The sequence below is a fragment of the Dendropsophus ebraccatus genome, chromosome 4, assembly GCF_027789765.1.
Source record: "Dendropsophus ebraccatus isolate aDenEbr1 chromosome 4, aDenEbr1.pat, whole genome shotgun sequence".
NCBI classification, from domain to species: Eukaryota; Metazoa; Chordata; class Amphibia; order Anura; family Hylidae; genus Dendropsophus; species Dendropsophus ebraccatus.
The window spans coordinates 127,494,876-127,519,160 of NC_091457.1; the positions used below are offsets into that span (position 1 = coordinate 127,494,876).

The 24,285-nt window shown below is 43.3% G+C and overlaps 1 protein-coding gene across 2 annotated transcripts in view; it reads left to right on the top strand.

The window, feature by feature from the left end:
- LOC138788749 (interferon-induced very large GTPase 1-like) overlaps positions 1-23,677 on the top strand; it is a 29,764-nt gene extending 6,087 nt beyond the window's left edge. For both annotated transcript variants that reach the window (XM_069966967.1, XM_069966966.1), the window contains one exon: positions 15,308-23,677. In XM_069966967.1, coding sequence (XP_069823068.1) covers positions 15,310-22,554 — 7,245 coding nt within the window. In that variant the 5' untranslated portion in view covers positions 15,308-15,309 and the 3' untranslated portion in view covers positions 22,555-23,677. The remainder of the gene's footprint in view (positions 1-15,307) is intronic.
- The last annotated feature ends 608 nt before the right edge of the window (positions 23,678-24,285 follow it).

Consider the following 24,285-nt stretch of genomic DNA (forward strand, 5'->3'; position numbering starts at 1 on the left):
ACTGGCTACTATGTGGGCACTGGCTACTATGGGGGGATTGGCTACTATGGGGTAACTATATGGGAGCGATTGGCTACTATGGGGGGCACTATATGCAAAGATGTGGGGGATTTGATGGCGGCGGTTGGGGGGGGGGGCAATTCGCACCTCTGCCCAGGGGCCCATAATGCTGTTAAGACGGCCCTGGCGCCGCCGACGTGAAACGCAAGCCGCCGGGTCACGTGGATGGAAGGCAGACCTCAAGCACGCCCCTCTGGGCGTGATTACAGCCATTACAGACACCCAGGACCTGTGACTGATTCTGCCCACCTTGACTAAATCCGCCCACCGTGACTACTTGTCAGAAATTTACATACAGCGCGGGACTTCTTCAAAGTAAGATTACTGACTGATGGATGGGGGCACAGAGGTTACAGGGGGATGTTTAGGAAACGTGCTGGGTGATGTGCCAGCACGTTTCCTTATCTTAAGATTGATTTTCGGCGTGATTGGTTCCCTTTAAGGCTATCTATATATAATATATTAAATACTACTATACCTGACTCCTCTCTAACTCTAAATAGCCATTAAAGCATGGTCTAATATACCATATTTTTCACTTTATAAGATGCGTATTTTTTTCCTAAGAAAAGAGTGAGGTGCCTAATCCTCAAGGCTAAGTTCTACATGAATAATATATGGCGTGTGTGTATATGCTCTCCAGATGTACAGTGTTAACCCCTTCGTGCTGCAGCTAGTTTGGGCCTTAATGACCAGGCTAATTTTTCAAAATCTGACCTGTCTCACTTTATGGAAGGGAGCGCCAATTAGCTTTTCCAATGCAGATTTTGCTGAAGAAGTTTCTGAGCGCCAGGTGCGTTTGCAGTGCCCCTGTAGTGTCAGCAGAGAGAAAAACCCCCATTTTGGAAAGTGCACCCCTCAAAGAATTCATCTTGGTGTGAGGTGAGCATTTTGACCCCACAGGTATTACAGGAAAGTATTCAAAAGAAGACAGTAAAAATGAAAAACTCAAATTCTTCCAATAATATGTTCGTTTAGTTTGAAATTTCTCAATTTCATGAGGAACAAGAGAAAAAAAGTACCCCAAAATTTTTAACGCAGGTTCTCCTGAGTACAATGGTACCCCATATGTGGGCGTAAACCACTGTATGGGCACACAGCCAGGCTCAGAAGGGAAGGAGCGCCAATTAGCATTTTCAGTGCAGATTTTTCTGAAGAAGTTTCTGAGCGCCAGGTGCGTTCGCAGAGCCCCTGTAGTGTCAGCAGAATAGATTCCCCCCAAAAGTCACCCCATTTTGGAAAGTGCACCCCTCAAAGAATTCATCTTGGGGTGTGGTGACCATTTTGACCCCACAGGTATTAGAGGAAAGTATTCAAAATTGGCCAGTAAAAATGAAAAACTCAAATTTTTCCAATAATATGTTGGTTTAGTTTGAAATTTCTCAATTTGATGAGGAACAGGAGAGAAAACGTACCCCAAAACGGTACCTCATATGTGGGCATAAACCACTGTATGGGCACACAGCAGGGCTCAGAAGGGAAGGAGTGCCAATTTACTGGAGCAAAACCGCAGCTAGTAATGGTTATTAGAATAGCACAGTTACAAAAAAATGAGATTACAGGTAATGTGGGGTGGTTACGGGCAACCTGGGGTGGTTATGGGCAACCTGAGGTGGTTACAGGTAATCTGGGGTGGTTACAGACAACATGGGGTGGTCACGGGCAACCTGCTGTGGTTACGGCAACCTGGGGTGGTTACAGGCAACGTGGGGTGGTTACGGGCAACCTGCAGTGCTTACAGAAAATCTGTGGTGGTTACGGGCAACGTGGGGTGGTTACGGGCAATGTGGGGTGGTTACGGATAAACTGAAGTGCTTATAGGTAATCTCGGGTGGGTACCTGTAATCTGGCATGGTTACCGCAATCTGGAGGGGGTCATTGGCAATTTGGGGTGGTCAGAGGCAACATGCAGTGGTCAGAGGCAACCTGCGGTGGTCGGAGGAAACTTGCGGTGGTCAGAGGCAACCTGCGGTGGTCAGAGGCGACATGGCGTGGTCAGAGGCGACGTGGCGTGGTCAGAGGCGATGTGAGGTGGTCAGAGGCAACGTGCGGTGGTTACAGGCAACGTGGGGTGGTTACGGGCAACGTGGGCTGGTTACGGGCAACCTGCTGTGCTTACAGACAATCTGGGGTGGTTACGGGCAACGTGGGGTGGTTACGGGCAACCTGCAGTGCTTACAGACAATCTGGGGTGGTTACGGGAAACGTGGGGTGGTTACGGGCAACCTGCAGTGCTTACAGACAATCTGGGGTGGATACGGGCAACGTGGGGTTGTTACAGGCAACCTGCAGTGCTTACAGACAATCTGGGATGGATATGGGCAACGTGGGGTGGTTACGGGCAACCTGCAGTGCTTACAGACAATCTGGGGTTGTTACGGGAAACGTGGGGTGGTTACGGGCAACCTGCAGTGCTTACAGACAATCTGGGGTGGATACGGGCAACGTGGGGTGGTTACAGGCAACCTGCAGTGCTTACAGACAATCTGGGGTGGTTACGGGCAACGTGGGGTGGTTACGGATAAACTGAAGTTCTTATAGGCAATCTGGGGTGGATACCTGTAATCTGGCATGGGCACCGCAATCTGGAGGGGGTCATTGGCAATTTGGGGTGGTCAGAGGCAACGTGGCGTGGTCAGAGGCGCCGTGGCGTGGTCAGAGGCGCCGTGGCGTGGCCAGAGGCATCGTGGCGTGGTCAGAGGCAATGTGCGGTGGTCAGAGGCAACGTGCGGTGGTCAGAGGCAATGTGCGGTGTCAGAGGCAACGTGCGGTGGTCAGAGGCATCGTGGCGTGGTCAGAGGCAATGTGCGGTGGTTACGTGCAATCTGGGGGGTTACATATAATCTGGTGTGATTACGGGAAATCTGGGGGGGTTATGTGCAACCTGGAAGCGTTACAGACAATCTGGGATTGTTACTGCTAAACTGAAGTGCTTATAGGTAATCTGGGGTTGGTAAATGTAATTTGGGGTGGTTACGGGCAATCTGGAGGGGGTCACTGGCAATTTGGGGTGGTTACGGGCAATGTGCAGTGGTTACGGGCAACGTGCGGTGGTTACGGGCAATGTGCGGTGGTTACGGGCAACGTGCGGTGGTTACGGGCAACGTGCGGTGGTTACGGGCAACGTGCGGTGGTTATGGGCAACGTGCGGTGGTTACGGGTAATCTGGGGGGGTTAGGGGTAATTTGGGAGTAAACTGCAATTATTACTATAATAAAAAGTGTGTGTTTTATTTTTTTGTATGTTTGTCACTTTTTGTACTTTATACATTCATTTTCACTGTATTACTATGATTACTGTGATATTTTGTATCACAGTAATCATAGTTCAGTGACAGAGACCAAATTGGGGGGGTGGGGGGACATCACTTTTTATCCCCTGTCACCAATCATTCATGGTGACAGGGGATAAAAAGTGCCGGTGGCACATGGTACAAGCGATCAGCGGTATATAGTATATACCGCTGATCGCTTGTACCGGGACCTCACAGGGGGGTCCCCGATGACTGCCCCATGCTCTCCGCTACCTCCGGAGAGCATGGGGCTTTCATTCATTTAAACTTTTCCATCCCTGCGAACAAACATCGTTTGTTTGTTCGCAGGGATGGCGGCGGCCATCTTGGAAATGATGGCCGCCGAGGGAGGGGGGTTAGTGATTCCCTACTAGGGGGGGCTGATCTGGGGTCTGAGGGGACACTTATTTCATCTCCCCCCGCCGTGAATCACGGCGGGGGGAGATCAAAAGCAGCGGCGGCACCGGTAATCCCCTTTACCGACGGCCGCCGCTATAGCGTTAATAGCGGCGATCGTCGGTAAGGGGGGGGGGGGCGGGACGGACCCCACACACTGCCGCAACCCCTCAACTACCTCCGGTAGCTGGGGGGATGGGGTGGGGGCCGTCCCGGCCCCACAGCCTTATTCTCTGCCATTGCCGAAAAAGCTGATGGCAGCAGAATAAGGCCCCTTAGTGACCACCGTAAAAAGCCGTATCGGCGGTCACTAAGGGGTTAACATTTGATTCTCCTATACAAGTAATATTGAGAAATTATTTAATTAAATCTCTAAAATGAAATAAAATTATGATTAAGGGTAGCTTTACACACACACCGTATCGCAGTGGATTTTCTGCTGCGGATTCGGTGTGTGAAGGCACCCTTAACCCCTTAAGGACAGAGCCTGAAATGGCCTTAAAGGGGTAGTCCACCCAAAAATTTTTTCTTTCAAATCAACTGCTGCCATGAAGTGACAGAGATTTGTAATTTACTTCTATTAAAAAATCTCAAGCCTTCCAGTACTTATCAGCTGCTGTATGCCCAACAGGAAGTTGTATTATTTCCAGTCTGGAGAGCAGGAGGGGTTTTCTATGGGGATTTGCTCCTGCTTTGGACAGTTCCTGACATGGACAGAGGAGGCAACAGAGAACACTGGGTCAGACAGGAAAGAAAACACTACTTCCTGCTGGACATACAGCAGCTAATAAGTACTGGAAGACTTAAGATTTTTTTAATAGAAGTGAATTACAAATCTCTGGCACTTTATGGCACCAGTTGATTTGAAAGAAAATTTTTTTGGGTGGACTACCCCTTTAAGGACAGAGACAAATTTTATGAATTTGACCAGTGTCACTTTATCCATTAATAACTTCGGGATGCTTTAACCTATCCGGCTGATTCTGAGAATGTTTTCTCGTGACATATTGTACTTAACATTTCTGGTAAATTGGAGTCGATACTTATAACAAATCTTTATGAAAAAAAAACAAAATAACGTAAAAATAATGTGAAAAAATGCATTTTTCCAACTTTGGAACTTTTCTGCTTATACAGCCACATAAATTATATATTAAATAGCATTAGCAACTTGTCTACATTATGATGGCGGCATTTATTAAACTTTCTTTCATTTTTTTTAGACAATAGAAAGCCTAAACATTAGCAGCAATTTTCCAAATTTTCAGTAAAATTTCAAAATCAGATATTTTTAGGGACCTGTTCATGTTTAAAGTGTATTTGAGGGGACTGTATGTTAGAAAGCCCCACAAAGCACCCCATTTCAGAAACTGCACCCCCCAAACGCTAAAAAAGCACATCCAGAAAGTTTTTTAACCCCTTAGGGGAGTCACAGAAATAAAAGCTAAGTGTGTAAGAAATTTGAAAATCTTAATTTTCTGTGCAGAGATTTTATTGTAATCCAATATTTTTCATAATTATAAATCATTACCAGAGAAATGCACCCCAATATTTATTGCCCCATTTCTGCAGTGTATAGAAAAACCCTTATGTGGCCCTATTGCGTTGTTTGACGCAACCACAAGCCTCAGATATAATGGAGCACCTAGTGAATTTCAATGCCTCTATTATATTTGGTCACTTCTGACTGTACCACTTCAGGTTGGCTGAGGCTCTGGGGTGCCAAAACCTAAAAAACACCCCTAACGGGACACCATTTAGAAAACTAGACCCCTCAAGGAATGTAACAAGGGGTGCGGTGACCATCTGGACCCCACAGGTGCTTCACAGATTTTCAGAACAATGTGGTGTAAAAAAGAAAAAAATTATAATTTTTTACACTACAACGTTGTTCTAGCATTCATTTTTCATTTTTACAAGGGGATAAAAGAAAAAAAAACACCAAATGTGTAGCGCAGTTTCTCCTCAGTACGGAAATACCCCACATGTGGACATAAAGTGCCAAGCGGGCGCAGGACGAGGCTCCAAAGGGAAGGAACGCCAATTGGCTTTTGGAAGCTGGATTTCACTGGAATGGAATTCAAGGGCCATGTCGCATTTACAGAGCCCTCGTGTTGCCAAAACACTGGAAACCCCCCACAAGTGACCTCATTCTGGAAACTTCACCCCTCAAGGAATCTAACAAGGGGCACAGTGAGCATATGGACCCCACTGGTGACGGGCACAAATGTGGAACAATGTGACGTGAAAGGAAAAATTTAAATTTTTTCACTTTCACGGCACAAATGTACCCGTCATCAAGGGGTCCATATCCTCACTGCACCCCTTGTTAGATTCCTTGAGGGGTGTAGTTTCCAGAATGGGGTCACTTGTGGGGGGTTTTCACTGTTTTGGCAGCACGACGGCTCTGTAAATGTGACATGGCGTTCATCATCCATTCTGGCCGAATTCAGCCTCCAAAATCCAAATGGCACTCCTTCCCTGCGCCCACATGGCGCTTTATGTCCACATGTGGGGTACTTATGGACTCGGGGGAATTGCTCTACACATTTTTTTCTGTTTTTTATCTTTTAACCCCTTGTGAAAATGAAAAATTTAAGGCTAAACCAACATTATAGTGTAAACAATTTTATATTTCATTTTCACGCCACATTGTTCCACATTTGTGCCCGTCACCAGTGGGGTCCATATGCTCACTACACCCATTGTTACATTCCCCTAAGGGGTGTAGTTTCCATAGTGGGGTCACTTGTGGGGGGTTTCAACTGTCTTGGCAACACAGGGGCCTTTTAAATGCAACAAGGCCCTCAAAATCCATTCCAGCCAAATCCAGCCTCCAAAAGCCAAAAGGCGCTCCTTCACTTTGGAGACTTACCCTGCACCCGCATGGCGCTTTATGTCTACATGTGGGGTATTTCTGTGCTCAGGGGAAATTGCTCTACACATTTTGTGTTTTTTTTATCTTTTAACTCCTTGTAAAAATGAAAAAATCAAGACAAGACCAATGATTTAGTGTAAAAATTAAACATTTTTTACACTAAATGTTGGTCTAGCCTTGATTTTTTCATTTCCACAAGGGGTTAAAAAAGAAAATGAACTCAAAACGTGTAATTTCCCCTGAGTATGAAAATACCCAACATGTGGACATAATGTGCCATATGGGCACAGGGCAAGCCACCAAAGGGACAGAGCGCCATTTAGAGGCTGGAATGGAGGATGGAGGCCATGTCGCAATTACAACGCTCCTGTGCTGCCAGGACAGTAGAAACCCCCACAAGTGACCCCATTCTGGAAACTATACCCCTCACGGAATCTAACAAGGGGTGCAGTGAGAATATGGACCCCACTGGTGACAGGCACACATGTAGAACATGTGGTGTGAAAATAAAAAATAATTTTTTTTTCATTTTCACGGCACAAATGTGCCCGTCACCAGGGGCCCATATCCCCGCTGCCCCCCTTGTTAGATTCCTTATGGGGTGTAGTTTCCAGAATGGGGTCACTTGTTGGGGGTTTCTACTCTCCTGGCAGCACAGAGGCTCTGTAATTGCATCATGGCATCCTCTAATGGGAATGGCGGCCATACCTATTTAGCTGGGGAAAAGGGACAATTTTTATTTATTTAGGGGTATTAGGCCAATTATTAGTTTATAAGGTTGAAAAGGACAGGTGTCCATCAAATTTAACCTGTGTTGATCCAGAGGAAGGCAAAAAACCCTGGTGAGACAAACGACAGTAGCCTTATCACAGGGAAAAAATTCTTTCCCGACTCCATAATGGCAATTAGAATAATCCCTGGATCAACGTGACCCCTGAAATAGGAATAAGGGACAGAATTTAGATAATGTAGAACTCCAATGACATGTGGTACGCCTTGAAGCGATCCAGTATGCAGAGGTTGGGGTGATTAGGACAGGTGTTACACTGGAAAATGGTGTCCCTCCTGATCCCCCTGTTAAGCCACACTCTGCACTTCTTCTGGGGTCTCCTGTTTTCCAGTGTGGGGGACGTCACCTGGAAAATGTTGCACTGGTGCGATACGGGGTCCTTCATATCCAGAAGCGCTGGGTCCGCTCCATGGTTGCTAATTATTAGGGGTTTATTAATACTTCTGATATTTTCGGATCGTACCACAAGCTACAGTAGCTCGGGCAGCGAGGGACCTGAAGAGGGGGTGCTGGTATAAAAATTTTCAACGTACAGGTGGTAACCTTTATCCAGCAGTGGAAAGATCAGTTCCCGAACGATCTTCCCACTAACTCCGAGGATGAGGGGGCATCTGGGGGCTGGATTCGGGTGTCCCTTCCTTCATACACTCTAAGGGTACTTGCACATTGCGGAATGGCGAAGGATAACCCTTTGTGCATTCCGCAGCTGGCACCCACCGGCAGACTGGTGCAGGCGCGCGTCTCCGCTCGTGTCACACTCCATTCTATGCACGGGCGGATTCCGCCCTCTGTCCAAAGAATGAACGTGTTTATTCTTTGGACAGACGATGGAATCCGCCCGTGCATGTGCGGAGACGTGCACGCCCACATCAGTCCACCAGCGGGTGCCAGCTGCGGAATGCTCAAAGGGTTATCCTTTGCCATTCCGCAGTGTGCACGTACCCTAAATCTGTTAGTGTACCCTGAGGTACTCTCACAAGTTTGTAGAATTTCACACCATACCTTCATCTCTTATTGGTACGGTACTGGCGGAAAAGACGTGTCTGGGGGGCAGCGTACGCTACGCTACCCCCAGACACGTCAGTGGATGATGAGGATGAGGATGAATAGAGGAAAAAATTATCTCTCCATTAATCCTCACTGGCTGTTTCGGTGTCGGAGGCAATAATAACGTATGCGTCCGACGCCGAAAACACCCTGGGGACCATCTTTATATGGGGATTGGTATATGGGGTATGTAAATATGTAGTGGTGTAGTGTAAAACTTTATTTTGTGTAGTGTTGTTTACGTCTTTTTTTAACAGTAAGGAAAAAAAAAACCACGCCAAAAAAGGAGTTGCTGATAAATGCAGCCAGTGGCGGTAGGATATAGGGGGAAAAAATGCCCTACACCAAAAAGGAGGAGTTGCTGATCAGCGGCGCATTTACATGCAATGCTGATCAGCACTCAGCAACGTTAGAGCGCATAAAAAGGAAAGAAATTTTTTTGAAAAAAAAACAAAACTCTTTTTACCTCAAAGCAAATGATCAGTGTATAATATACACTGATCAGCCGCTAGGGGGCAATAGAGTGGAGATGCCGAAGACCGCCGAAGATGGGGGCGACGGAAAAGCCTGAAGAGCCGAGGACTTCCGACGAAGACCGACCGAACCCGGAAGTGTACCAAGACACCTCTCACTACTTCTCGACTTCCTGGAGTTCTTTTCGATGCAGCGCTGGTTTCCCAGTCTGACCATGCACGCTCACCACACTGCTCACTGTGAGGCTAAGAGCCTTGTTTTTGCTCCAGCTTTGATAACAATGCTTACAGTGGTGCAGGGCCCCGTTCTTAGGTCATTGGTAATAGATCTGTCTTGGTCTGCATAGGGAATGTATCAGTGGCAAACTGGTAATGTATATTATATTTTGGTGCCAAATACTGTATGACCTCCTCTTCCTCAGTGGCTTGGTTAGAGTTACAGATTGTTGCTCAAGTGCTATCAGACGCGAGCTGGCACCACTTGGCACATCATCGGAAGAACGTGCATCTGATGCAAAGTTGCTCCTGTTGACTTTGGCCCCATTGTGACTGGGACCAGTGGCGTAGCTACCAAAGAGGCAGGTCACGCAGCTGCTATGGGGTCCATGGTGACAGGGGGCCCGGCCCCCTCGGCAGAGCGCATACATGGCCTGTCTCTATGGTGACAGGGTGATCCATTAGCACCCAGCCCCCTCTCCCACGCCAACCCCAGCTCCCTGAAAAACCTGCGAGCGCAAGGCGTTGGGTGATGGCAAAATCAACAGGCAGTCAGGTGCTGTCACCGTCCCATCCGCGTGTCAAACGTCACCAGCATGCCCCCTTCCAACAGGCAGCGAGACTGGACGGCTGGTACCTTTCTCGGTCTCCACCTCTTCCAAAGGTAGTATCCTCCGCCTTCAAGCCCTTCCCCCCCATGCATACCAGAGCTGCAGGTGCAGAAGCTGTATAGCGAGATCGTGGGTCTGCACTGCGGGATCGTGGGTCTGGATCGGGGTCCCCCTATAGAGCTCCACCACGCGCAGCGACGTCATCACTCGATCCCACGGTCCCTGCGGACTCCTCCCCTACAGGGGAGACAGGGGACCACCCTGTGCGAGTAGCCAGGAGGAAAGTGTGCATGCCCGGGGTGAGAGGGGGATATACCGAGTATGTGCCACACTGCTGCTCTTCTGCCCAGATCACCCCCAGCTGCCCCCAGTCACCCTCAGCTGCCCCCAGTCACCACCATTTTGCCCCAGTTGCCCTCAGATTCCCCAGTCACCCGCAGCTGCACCCAGTCACCCCAAGCTGCCTCCAGTCTGTCCCAGTCACCTCCATTCTGCCCCAGTCACCCCCAGCTGCCCACAGTCTGCCCCCAGTTGCCCTTAGCTGCCCCATACACCCCCAGTTGGCTTCTAGTCACCCCAGCTGCCCCCATACAGGATTCATGGGGCCCCATGCAGTTTTTTATGGGGCCCCATAACATCTCTGGCCGAGACAGAAGCTCTGTCTCAGTTTTCTATGAATTCCCATAGAAAATCTCTCCTTCCCTGGATAGTTCCTGTCTCGGCCAGAGGTGTCAGCAGAGAGCACTGTGTCAGGCGCAATTCGTCCGCATGTCTATTTTTCACACGGCCGTAGTTTCAGCCGCACATGTCCGGCCGCGTACGAACTACGGCCGGAGATATGCGTAGTGTGAACATAGCCTAATAGAAAGTAAGAACTCATATGCTGTGGCTCTGCAGTGTGTAACCCTAATACTCAAGGACTATTCATTATCTGCTTGCTAGCAATAGATTTGCATTTTCACTACTGCATCTGTACCATTGCATCTGAGCTTATTATTTTGCTGACTATTGTCTGTACCACAAGGGCCCTGTAGACTACCGATTTTAGGTTCATATATGTATATATAAGCATTTCATAATATTTTATTATTTTGTACACAATTTTATTTTATTTTAGCGATTTAAATAAACATTATTTCTCATTATTACATGTATAGAAGATTCAAATGGTGACTTAATTGCGATATTAATCCATTAATACTGTACATCTGGGGAGAATACACACACCATATATTATTCATATAAAACTTAGCCTTGGGGATTAGGCACCTCACTCTTTTCTTGAGCACAAACCTATATCTGTGATTAGGGGTTTTCTCATAGCCTAGTTAACTTCAGCACCCAGGAGGTAGTAAGCCATAGCAACTAGCATTGATTTAATCTAGCATATTTTTTCCTCCCAAAGTGTGTCTTATAAGGTGAAGGTGAAGATGCGTACCAAATCCAAAGCTGTAACGCTGTCCCTGCCAGTACACTCCTCTTTTGTTGCAATACACTCCTCTTTTGTTGTTGCCGAGGTTGGGGGGGGGGGGGCGATGGGGACCCAGGAGTGCCATAAGTGCCGTGTTCTGCCGTAAGGCAGTGAAGACGCTGCTTCTTTTCCTGCTCTCACCGTGCCGGCGCCACTGAGACAGAAGACGGCATTTGCGGTGCTCCTTGATTCCCCCAGCCTCAAGCAAATGTCACAAGCAAAGTGGACGACAGTGAAGAGAGAGTTACCAAGCCCAGAACCCACTGACAAGCAATGTTTAGAACTGTTTTTAAACGGTACAGTGTTGGACAGTGCTGGGATGGGGGTGGGGGCATTATGAGGGGAGGGGGTGCATGTTATGCTGGGGGCTGGAAATTTGAGGATCGGGATATAAAATTTCTGGAAACCGATCACCAATTAAGTGTTTTGAACACAGTGGTGACAGGGGATAAACAACCCCAAACTCACTGACCATCAGTGATTAGATGTGTTTTTTAGATAGGTTTAGTAAATATTAGTAGCTAATAGTACAATTCCTCATACATGTACATTTGGTTTCTGCATTTTAGCACAACCCCACATACAGTGTATGTGAATGAGTTCATGTGATGCAAAATCTTAAAGTGGCAGTTAAAGAGCTACTCCGGGCTGTTGTTATTTTCAGTGTATGGCCAGGGAGGGGGTGGATATAGAGGCCGCTAGTCACTTACTTCCCCGGTTCCAGAGCCGGGTCCCGGATCGCTCCACCACATTCTACCATCCCGCTACCCCTTCCTGGTCTGAGCTGCGCCTTGACAAGTGACATCTCAAGGCAGCTCAGTCATTCAGTGGCCAAGGTGGGACTCCGCTAAAATTTTGGTCCCCCTGGATTCCCTGAAGTGGTTAGCTATGAGATTCTGGCGGCTATTAAGTTAGTATCATTACTCTAATTTCTCTACCTTCCCTAATGGATGATGGTATAACATTGTGCATGTCGGCTGATCGTGGTCTTTTAACATAACCTATTACACCAAGCGATTATCAGCCGGTAATTGGCCAAGTATGGCCGATAATTGTTGGCCTAATAGGGCCTTTGGAGTCATAGGCATAGCAGAGAGGAGTGAGTGCTGCCCTGTGGTTGGCAGGAAAATAGGAGAAAATAAGTGAGCACTGTGTCAGCAGCAGGCCGTGACTGATAATCTGGCAAATTCCCAGTGGGCTGGACCGATTCCCAGTCCGATAGGCCGCCCAGGCTGCACATTTAAATTTTACTTTAATATAAGCTGATAGCACAGCGGCCTGACGCTGCCCTATATAATAATCTGCCGTAGAGGGTTGCTAAAAGACACTGAGGGCTGCAGCCGCTGCCAGACATTTGGCTCACTTCACGCCAGTAACGCTGCAGAGAAGCACAGTCACTGACAGCCCAGTGGAGGAGAAGATCATCTTTTGTATAGTTAGTTGCAGTGGCGCCGGGTCGGCTGTCTGCTCCCTGTGGCTGTGTGTCTATGTGCTACTGAGTGTGTGAGAGGTTGTGGTTTACCTGCTGCTATCTGATCTGATGATGAATCATCCGACCCCCATCATCTTCCTCCTCCTCTATGGCTGCCCCCTATTCACATGGCCCTTGGGTCCTCCTATGCACGGTGGCCTGGCACGTACCGCCTACTTACACCTCTGGTCGTCAGATCAATCAGAGGTGTTGTGGAGGTGAAGAATGCCGCAGGTGAGGAGTGTGTTGGTCAGAAAGAAGAGGTTCAGCATCAGCAGACACCCCTGTCCTTCACTGACTGAGTTGTTAACCCCTTATGTATTCACTTTTCACCAAAGCTCAAACCACAATGGAGCTTTGATATTAGTTACATATGTGAGCGAGTGAACTTTGTGTGGGGCACTGAGGTGGTTGCCTGACAGTGACACTGCACACAAAAGTCTCTAAGCCTTTCAATCATCCCTGCACTGGAGTCACAGCATGTGGCAGTATTTCATCCTAGAGGCACAGGGAGTAACAGTATTATTTCTTGGAGGAAGAAGGTGTAGCAGTATTATGTCCTGGAGGCACAGCGTGTAGCAGTATTATGTCCTGAGAGTATGGGGTGGTATTATGTCCTGGGAGAAGAGCGTATGGTAGAATTCTATCCTGGGAGGACAACTGTTATCAGAAAAGATGCCATCTGAAAGTTACTGCATTAATAATGAAGCCATTACCTCTCCTGGCATTGGTATAGTAACAAACGATAATGAGATAAAAAATGTAACCCTAGATGTTAATGAATAAGCACTATTTAACTTTCCACATTTATTTTCCTCGTTTTGTTTACATATTCAAAAGAGTAGTGTCAGGGGGTTGGGGGTGTTCGGATGGGGCAGGGCCAAGAAAGCTTGATATTGTATGTGGACTGGTGGAGTTGGTATGCCAGGGCTGCTTTAAAGGACAACTGCGGCCAAAACTATTTTTTAATATGTTATTACGGAAAGTTAGACAAATTTCTAATGTACATTAATTATGGGAAATGCACATATAGGGCTATTTCCCTTAATTTAGTAGATCAGGGAGACTTCAGATTCTCTAAAAAGAGATGACGTCACGAACACGGGGTGTAATTACAATGGAGTGTCCAGCAGGGGCGCACTATATATAGAAGTCAATGAGTACCATTGACTTCTATATATAGTGCGCCCTGCTGGACACTCCATTGTAATTACAATGGATGTGTATGTAAATGTAATACAGTATACAGTGTTTTTGATTGAATACATTTATGGAATACTTTGGGGAGCAAGTGTCCTTGCTCCCCAAAGTATTCCATAAATATAATCAATCAGTACATAACAGTAACCCGCCGAACCGCTGCCCGCCCGCTGAACCGCCGCCGCTACCGAACGCCCGCTGCTCTGGACTAGACTCAACTACTACTCTCATGGTGATGGGAGAGTAGTAGCTGGGTTATATTGCCGCCGCTGCTGCTGCTGATGGGCGCAGGGGAGCCGCTCATCACTCTGCAGCTATCATCCCCCTCGGCTCCCCCCTCCTCCTCCGGCCAAACTTTACACTATATGATGGTTGACTCCCCGCCCGGCACCGCTCTCCGATCATACATGCCGGCCGGGGACACCTGGAAGCACCGGGAGCTGGCATGTGTTATCGGAGAGCGGCGCCGGGCGGGTAGTCAGCCATCACATAGTCAGTGTAAAGTTTGGCCGGAGGAGGAGGGAGGAGCGGAGGGGGATGATAGCTGCAGAGTGATGAGCGGCTCCCCTGCGCCCATCATCAGCAGCATCAGCGGCGGCGGCAGCGATAAAACCCAGCTACCACTCTCCCATCACCATGAGAGTAGTAGTTGAGTCTAGTCCAGAGCGGCGGGCGTTCGGCAGCGGCGGGCGTTCGGCAGCGGCGGGCGTTCGGTAGCGGCGGCGGTTCGGCGGGTTACTGTTATGTACTGATTGATTACATTTATGGAATACTTTGGGGAGCAAGGACACTTGCTCCCCAAAGTATTCCATAAATGTATTCAATCAAAAACACTGTATACTGTATTACATTTACATACACATCCATTGTAATTACAATGGAGTGTCCAGCAGGGGCGCACTATATATAGAAGTCAATGGTACTCATTGACTTCTATATATAGTGCGCCCCTGCTGGACACTCCATTATACCCCCGGTTCGTGACGTCATCTCTTTTTGACGTCATCTCAGAGAATCTGAAGTCTCCCCGATCTACTAAATTAAGGGAAATAGCCCTCTATGTGCATTTCCCATAATTAATGTTCATTAGAAATTTGTCTAACTTTCCGTAAGTACATATTAAAAAATAGTTTTGGCCGGACTTCTCCTTTCAAGTCTCAGTCCGCCCCTGGTCAGCAGGCCTGTTTCTGAAATGGGTAATGCAAGGAAAGCACAACATTATTATGTCTTTACATAAAGAAGCTGCAGTAAACAGTTTTAAGAAGGCCTTTTTTTTAAATTGTTTTCTGTTCAAAATTAGAAACTGAACACAGTAAGGGAATTGCCTTATTGTGACTATTTTAATTACTATTATCATTATTATTATTATTATTATTATTATTATTTTTCTTTTTTTTTACAGAAATGTCTGGACATCATGATGGGAGTTCTACTAATACTGAGCTTGCCAATAAACTTAAAGAGACAGGCTTGGACCCAGAATATTGGCTCACTGTGCTTGATGAGAAACTTGGCATTAATAATCCACAATCAGCACAATTCATTCAGCCTGAAGACATCTCAGTACTAGAAGAGAAGGCTCGTTTTCCATGGGAAAAAAGGGCATTACGTGAACTGTTTAATATGCCAGATAGCAGTACAAATATAAAGGAAACACAGGAGAAGCGGCACAAGGCAATGAAAGAAAAAAATGAAGAGGCACTTAAGGTCTTAACCGATCTAAAAACATTACGATCTGAGGGAAAAGATCGACATGACAAAATGGTCAAGCAGAAGGAAGAAGAAATGAATAAAGCCCTAGAAATACCTTCAAAATATTCTGCACCATCTGAGAGGTCATTCATGGATCTCATTGATCACTATGAAAAGCAAGTTAAGTCAATGGAAGATGTTTTAAGAAAACAAGAAAATTTAAAAGATGAAGATGTCCTTACATACGCTTCTGGGGGCCTAGCACTTGAGGGAATTTTCCAAACAAAGAACACTGAAGATGTTTTTAAGAAACGTGAACCTCTGCTGCGTATTCCAGAAGGTTTCCAACTTCTTGGACCAGAACAGAGTCCTGAATTTAAGCAAAAAGAATTTACATCTCAAACAGAGGAATCCTGGTTTCAAAAAACAGTTGACAAAATAGGACTAAGTTTAAGTAGTTCCTTTAACTTTAGTTTTTTGGGCTTTGGCCTAAAAAGCAGCGTAAATGTGACCAAAGATTCAGAAACTGAAAACACCAGTATACACTCAGCTCAACAAACATATGTTTGTACAACAAGATATAATTACATCCCGTTAGCAACTTGTTACTTTACTAAGGATCAGTTGAGGCTCTCACAGGCCGCTTTAAATGCATTAAATGACATTGAAACACTAATTGGAATGCATTCAGATGAACAAGTTGTAAGAACAAAATGTTCGGATTTTTTTCAAAGGTTTGGTTCCCATGCTAACCTAGGCCCTATACACTTTGGGGGAATATACTGGTGGAAAGCTTCAATGAAAGGCATCATATCTAATGAAGTGCATGAAGCTAAAAGAATGACATCTGAAGCACTAAACTTTTATATGGGTGCTAGTTATGCTGGATGTGGAGGGGACTTTGATTTATCAAAAACAAATACACATGGATCCATTGATAGATCAACAATCTCCAAATTTCAAAAAGATATTCAGTTCTTTTCTACCAAAACAGGTGGTCCTCCAGAAGTTGATTCTCTCCTTGCGTGGAGATCAGGTCTTGTAACAAGTAACAGGACATGGCGTGTCATAGATCGTGGAATTCAGCTCATACCTGTATGGGAAATTATTGCAAGTAACCACAGGGACCAGTTTAAAGATATTATGAAACTCACTTCATGTTTAATTGATTCTTACACATTGTCAACTGATCTAACATCAGAAATGATGGTTGGAGAACATCTAGTTACTGCTGCAGAGAAAATTAAAACATTCCTACATGATGTCAAGTCTTGGAAAGTCGAGGATTCTAAAAAGCATTTGAAAACATTAATTGATTTTAAACAATCACTGAGTGAAACCACAAAAAGTTACAGTGCTTGGGTGAATTTGTGCCTTTCCGATAAAGGTCTTCAAGAATTCTTACTAAGTCTTGTTAAGAAATACCAGGAAAGTACAGAAAAAGATGTCTACCTCATAAGAATCTCATTGCAAGAACTACTTGAGACACACATTTATTCAGTTGATGATTTTCCTGATGCTTCTTTTATTATGAGGTGGATTTATAATTCTGAGAAGAATGAACTTGATCAGATTTACGTGTCTGAATTTAAAGAGCTACTTGATGTTTTAGAAAGAACAAAGAAAAGTGTTTCTCACATCACGCAATCTCTGTCATCTTCTACAGATGAGCAGTACCAAGCAAAGATTGAAGCTACCCAGCATATTAGTCTTGCCCTTCACTCATTTTTGAAAACCGTGAAAAAGACAAAACAAAAAGATGTGGAATTGTTGGTCCTTCTTATTGCAAAAAACTCTGGATACTGTGTACAAAATCTCTACTTTCGCAACATTTTAGGACGGAAAGACATAGAGTACTTGCAAAGTAACATGGAAGAAGTCTATAGAGAGTACACAAACCTCAAAGATCAATGTACTGAGCGGGCACAAGCATTTGTTCTGTATACAGGATTAACATCTGCTGGTGAATACAAAGAAATGTCAGTGCAACAGAAAACAGACTGTTTGAATTTCATGAAAAGTCAACTAGGAGATTGTCTTTTACCTAATGTCGGCAAAATTATTCAGCAGCAGTCACAATTTAGTGACTGGAGCAAAATGGAAGATAATCTAAGAGCATTTGCCTATGGAAGCACAGTAAAGAAGGAACTTAGCACAGATGACATAGCTAAGGAATTGCAAGATATTTGTCAGGATAAAATAAAATTTGCAAACATTGATGATCAAACTGATAGTGGGAACACAGGCATAGACTTATTGCAATTGTTGAATAGACTCGACATTGTCAAATATTATCCACAAAAAATGAAAACAGCTGATTTTCATAAGATATTTAGTTCTTCTATATCTGAAACCAAGACTTTAGGAGAAAGTCAACTTTCTTTTCAATACCTACAAAGGCTACTCATGTTAGACTATCGTGCAAGATACATACAATGCAAAAGTACTGATGATCTCAGTCAACGCAATACTGTGACCATAAATGAAGACTATGAACCAGATACATCTGATAACTTTTTAGATGATTTCCTTGATGATGGCAATGAAGAGTTTGAAAAACAAATTGCAAGTGATAAACAGTCTATTCACCCTATGGATGTGCAGATGGCAATTTTTCATTGTGCTAATGATTTTATGAGACAATACATTTACACAAAACTTTCAATTTGTCAGTTTGCTCTACCACTGCTGGTAAGAAATCCTGACTCCAAGTGTATTGAGTTTCCTCTCTGGTCTTTTCAAGAAGTTAGAAAAAAATGGAAAACTATAAGTACAGCTAACAAGGATGGGACCTCTAACAACAAATTTATTACTGAGGCGGCAACTCCTATTGTATCTTTTATTCGCTTTGGTTCATCAACATCTTCTAAGTCACAAATGATCAACTGGCTGATGAGCAAACAAAGACATGACATCTTCTATCACCGTCACTGCAAAGGAAGTACCAAAAACTCCTTGCTAATGGATGGCATTGCTGAAATCGCATGGTATTGTCCAGGTGGGAAGGACGATGATGCATTTGATGATTGTATTGCATTTACTAATCTACATGGTGATGCTAGGGAACATGATAAACAAGTACAATTTTTAGAACTGATTTCCTCAGTCATTGTAGTCTTGTTTAATGATTCTGATGCAAGGGAAGGAAAGGGTAAAATGGTTCTGCAAAAATTATACAAATCTCCAACACCATTAATCTGTCTTCTTGCAGACAAAGAATATACTCCAGCCAAACCTGGGTTAAAGTTAAAAATGGGGTTAAAAGAAAGAAATGAAGCAGATTTGGTACATGGATTAACAACGTCTATACAATCATTGTTGACTAGTTCAAATAAAAGATACTCTCTTTACAAATGTGCAGACATTGCCAGAAAAGAAGGATTTATAGTGGATGTGGACAAAGAGCAATGCAAGCAGGGAAAAGAACAAGCAGAGGTTCTTCTGTCTCTGCTAAAAGAAAAAAATGTCTCAGCTATGAAGGATGAATTTCTTCCATTACAAGGAGAGCTTTGGCATATGTGGTGCATAAAAGACAAGGAACTCACTCGACTAAGGAGAAAAAATAATGTGAGTATTGAGCAACAGCGGAGTGATATTGAGTCTGAAAAACAAGCACTTAGAAACAAACAACTGGAAAAAGCATTTCCTCTGAATGACTTTATGAGATCTTTCCTGCACATTCTACACTCAAATGCCCCGGGACCAAAGTTGTATTTTCTGCAGTGGTTTAAAATGTTTTTGGATGATTTGTCTTCAGAAACCTTATCAGCTCTATATCAGGAATATCACAATGTTTGGTCAAATCTCAAAGTAGAAAAGCAAACAGGCAAAAATCAACGTTTTATACAAAAAATTGAAGCCAACCTGGAACAGCTATCCACCAAGATAAATGTCTCCACATTTGGGCTGGAGCACATTATGAGAGAACTCGGACAAATTTATGAAGCTTTAGAAACATTCCCTAGAAAAGATAAAAGCTTTTTCACTTTGCCAAAAATTGCAGCACAGCTTATGGTTTCGGGTTATCCAGTTGAGCTTATGGATGGTGATGCTGCCCATGTACCACTGAAGTGGATAGGAGCTGTTCTGCAAGAACTGATAGAAATAATAGGAGATAAAAAGCTATATGTCCTTTCTGTACTAGGTATACAGAGTACAGGAAAATCCACATTACTCAATGCTATGTTCGGCCTACAGTTTGCAGTGAGTGCCGGAAGATGTACTCGAGGAGCTTTTATGCAACTTATTAAGGTTGATGAAGAACTCAAACATGAACTGAACTTTGAATATGTGCTTGTTATAGACACAGAAGGATTAAGAGCTGTAGAACTTTCAAAGAAGAATGCAGTGAACCATGATAATGAACTGGCCACATTTGTAATTGGCTTGGGTAACCTTACGGTAATCAATATTTTTGGTGAGAATCCTTCTGAAATGCAAGATATTCTACAGATTGCTGTCCAAGCCTTCTTGAGAATGAAACAGGTGAACCTGAGGCCAAGCTGTTTATTTGTTCATCAAAATGTGGGAGAGATCACAGCTAAAGAGAAAAACATGGAGGGAAGAAGACGACTTCAAGAGAAACTGGATGAAATGACATTATGTGCAGCACAACAGGAGCAGTGTGATGTCACTTGTTTTAATGATGTCATTCAATTTGATGTAAACACTCATATCCATTATTTTTCACATTTATGGGAAGGTGACCCACCTATGGCCCCTCCGAATCCAAGTTACAGTGAAAATGTGCAAGAGTTAAAGAAGATCATATTGCAATCAGGGAAACAAGAGGAACATGCAAATATTCTAAGCCTTTCAGTGTTTAAAACACGCATCCATGACTTGTGGAATGCATTGCTTAATGAAAATTTTGTATTCAGTTTTAAAAATTCTCTTGAAATTGCAGCTTACAGCAAACTTGAAATTAAATACAGTCAATGGGCATGGTCTTTAAGAGAGCACATGCTAACGCATCAAAACAAAATCAACAATCAAATTCACAATGATGTATTAAAATCCATAGATTTGGCTTCCCTAACCAATATTTTTGAGGAAAAATACAATACTATTCAGGAAGACCTAAAGAAATTTTTTACAGAGGAAAAAGATAGTGAGTTACTGGTGCAATGGAGAGCAAATGCAGAAAACAGAATCTTTACTCTTAAAAGTGATCTTATAGAGGAGATGAAGAATAAAGCTGAGGAATTACTTAGAGCAAAAAAGAATAGTAGAAAGGTTAACCGTTTTAAGGAAAAATATGAAGATGAAATGTTAGAGAAAAGCAAAGAAATGGCCCTGACCTTGAAAGGAAGGAACCTTAGTGATGAAGATTTGCAAGAAAAATTTAATGACATGTGGATTGCCTTGATTACTAAAGTAAGCTCCACAATTCACATGTCTGAGCCTCCCAAGATCCACCAAGATTTAGAAAATGTTTTTCTAGATCGCTTCAAAACAGAAACCAATCTTCCTGATACAATCAGAGATTCTTGTAAGTGGAAAGATTTTCTTCCAGTGTTCTACAAATATATTGAGAGTAAACGAATACGTATAGCAAGGCTGTTCTCTGAAGCGTTTAAACACGAAGATAAAAACAAAATCCAACATACAACATATGCTCTTAAGAAGCGAATTGATGAATATATTCAGGAAAAAGAACAAGAAAAAAGTGATTATCAGTGTATGTATTTTTATCAAATTTTGAACATAATTGACATGGAAATAAATACTATGCTGGATAATAAGTTAAAATATATAACAGAATACAAACTGTATGTTTCACTGTTCTTGTGCCAAAGAGCTGCCAAAAGATTTGTCTACATTTCAGATGCTTTTAGAGAAGCTAACAATCCTCTTGTATACCTAAAAAGTAAGAAGGATCAATTCTGGCAGAGCTTTAAAATCTCCTGCAAAGAAACAAAAGAAACGGCATCGGTAGCTGAGTTCTTGTGCAATACATTAAAAGAGTCCATCCAACAAGAAGTCACAGAAAAAGCTGCAATTCAGTTAGCTGGGGACATGAAAAACAATGATCCTTCTTTAAATGGGAACAGATCAAAACTAGAACTCTGTTTACTTAAGTCACTGGCCGAAAAAGAATGTTTCCAAGATTACATTACCTATATCAGAGATCCTAAGTCAGCAGTTCAAGCCTTTATCAAAGAGCGTGTTCACAAGACTTGTAGTGAAAAGGCAAAGATATCTGAAATTCTGAACATAAAGGTGGATGTTTTGAGACAACTTGTATCAAAAGCAATAGATGAGTCCACTAGGAAAGTCACCGACAAACGTGGAGATGTTAAATCATGGCTGGAAAGTTTTTGCCAAGGGCTTGAAAATGAAATGAAATTATCATCAAATGACCTGAAAAGTGTTCAATATCAGAACATTACTGACATAGGGTTCCTTAAAGAGGCAATGACAAAGGCTTTACAAATAGTAGTAAAATCCCTGAAAGATGAGTTGTCCGTATGTGATCTTAACACTCTTAAAAATAAGACATTCACTGTGTTATCAAACCAGTTTTCCGGCTGCTGGAAAATTTGCCCATTTTGTTGGGCTGTTTGTACACATACTACAAGTGATCATGATGGATGCCATAGCATGCAATTCCACCGTCCAAATGGTTTAAATGGTGAAAAATGGGAAAATACCAATCATTTTTGCATAGAGATCTGCACAACTCTTGTAGGAAGTAATCTAATACATGTAGATAATGCAGATAATACAAAAAGATTTCACTACAAAAACTATAAAGATGCAGGGCCTCCTTGGAGTGAGTGGTCTATTACTCCAGACAACTCTTCATTATCATACTGGAAATGGGTCACTTGTCATTTTCAACCTGATTTTGAAAGGTATTATAATTTAAAATTTGACGGTAATGGAAAGATCCCTTCACAATGGAGAAGTATATCCAAACAGGCTGCCATTATGGAGATAGAAAAACTCATGTAGTCTTCTAAAGAGAATTTTTTTATTTTAAGGTGAACAATTAAAGGAGTTTTCCTATCGTATAAAGTTTCCCCTTAGATAGAGAATAACTATCTGAACACAGGGATACGGGAAAACATTACAAGGTGGGAAAATCCCTTTAGGTCACCTAAAAAACTTGTTGCTTACTAAGTACACCATGACATCATAGCATGGTATTGTAATCTATATTTTTCAATGTTGAAGAACAGGAATATACATATTACAGTACAGTATACACCCTTTTAATCAATATTTTTTCTCCACTCTGACTAATATTTTAGGGGGTTGTCTGGGCAGAAGAAAAAGTTCCTACCTGTTCTGCTCCCCAGTGCTCCACTTCCTCCTTCTTGTCATTTCAAAAATATACCTACCAAGATGAGAGGGTAGGCAGGTGCATATCGCAAGCATTGCATGTGGGCAAAACCACAACTGTATGCAAGGAGTAACATTGTGCAGATATTGAAAATCATGTGTGGGTGTGGTTTTGTAGCATGCATCCGCCCCCTCGTGTCTAGGAAGGTCTACTGCTGAGATGGTCCGAGCGAGGAAGTGGAGCAGAACAGGTAGAAAATTTTTTTTGCTCCCTAGATAACCCCTTGAAGGCCCTGAAAATGTGATACCCATCTAATAACTTAGGATTACTCTATAATGTATGTATTATCTAAACCATACAACAACGTTATCAACTAGCAATTATGAGTTGGAGTTTACTAAGACAATATCTATGATTTTTTACTTTGCCCCTTTTTTAATCAAACGCGGTAAAATTGATAAGATCATGTAAATGTACAGTTATTATGCACAATTAATGTTTAGGTATTTCCTATAAATTTATACTTGAAGTAAAATTAACTTGATGTAACTTTAGTTTTCTGATTGTTTTAGTCATTCAGACTTTGTATCAGATTAGTACGTACTTACTTTTTTTTTACTATTTCTATATGTAATGATATACAGTAATGTTAAGAAACCTGGTAATGTGCTTATGCCAAATTATGTTGGTGGTATAAGTCAAAGTTAAATCTTAAAGAAAGTGTATTTTGAAATACAATGTTATTTCTTTTTTGTATTTTCTTTTTCAAATGAATAAACACAATAATCTTCACTTATATAGTTATCGTATTCTTCTTTTCCTTATTGTATCCGTAACCACCTGTTAAGATCCATCTACCGTATATTTTAATAAAGAAATATTTCATTACATCTTCTTGCCCCATGACAGTATATCCTTCCCTGTCCTCATAGGCACATTACATGAATTAAACTTTCTCCCCACATACTGTACGTATTTCTAAGTACCCATTTTCGACATCCTGACACCACCATTATAACTAGAGCAGATCAGTGAGATTTGTGCTTGTTTACAGGTCCTCAACAAGGCTCAGGCTGCACTGTTAAAGTGACTCTGTACCCACAATCTGACATCCCGCCCCCTCAAGCCGATTGTACCTTCGGATAGCTGCTTTTAATCCAAGATCTGTCCTGGGGTCTCTTCCGCAGGTGATGCGGTTATTGTCCTAAAAACAACTTTTAAACTTGCAGCCCCGTGCCCAACAGCCGGGGCTTAGAATATCTATACCCTAACTTTGCACCACCCCTCCGTTCCTCTTCCCCACCCTGTTCATCATTAGGAGTGCCACTGGAACATTTTCTCCTGTCTGAACATTGCACAGGTGTCTTAACGATACAGCCCATATCACGATGATGAATAGG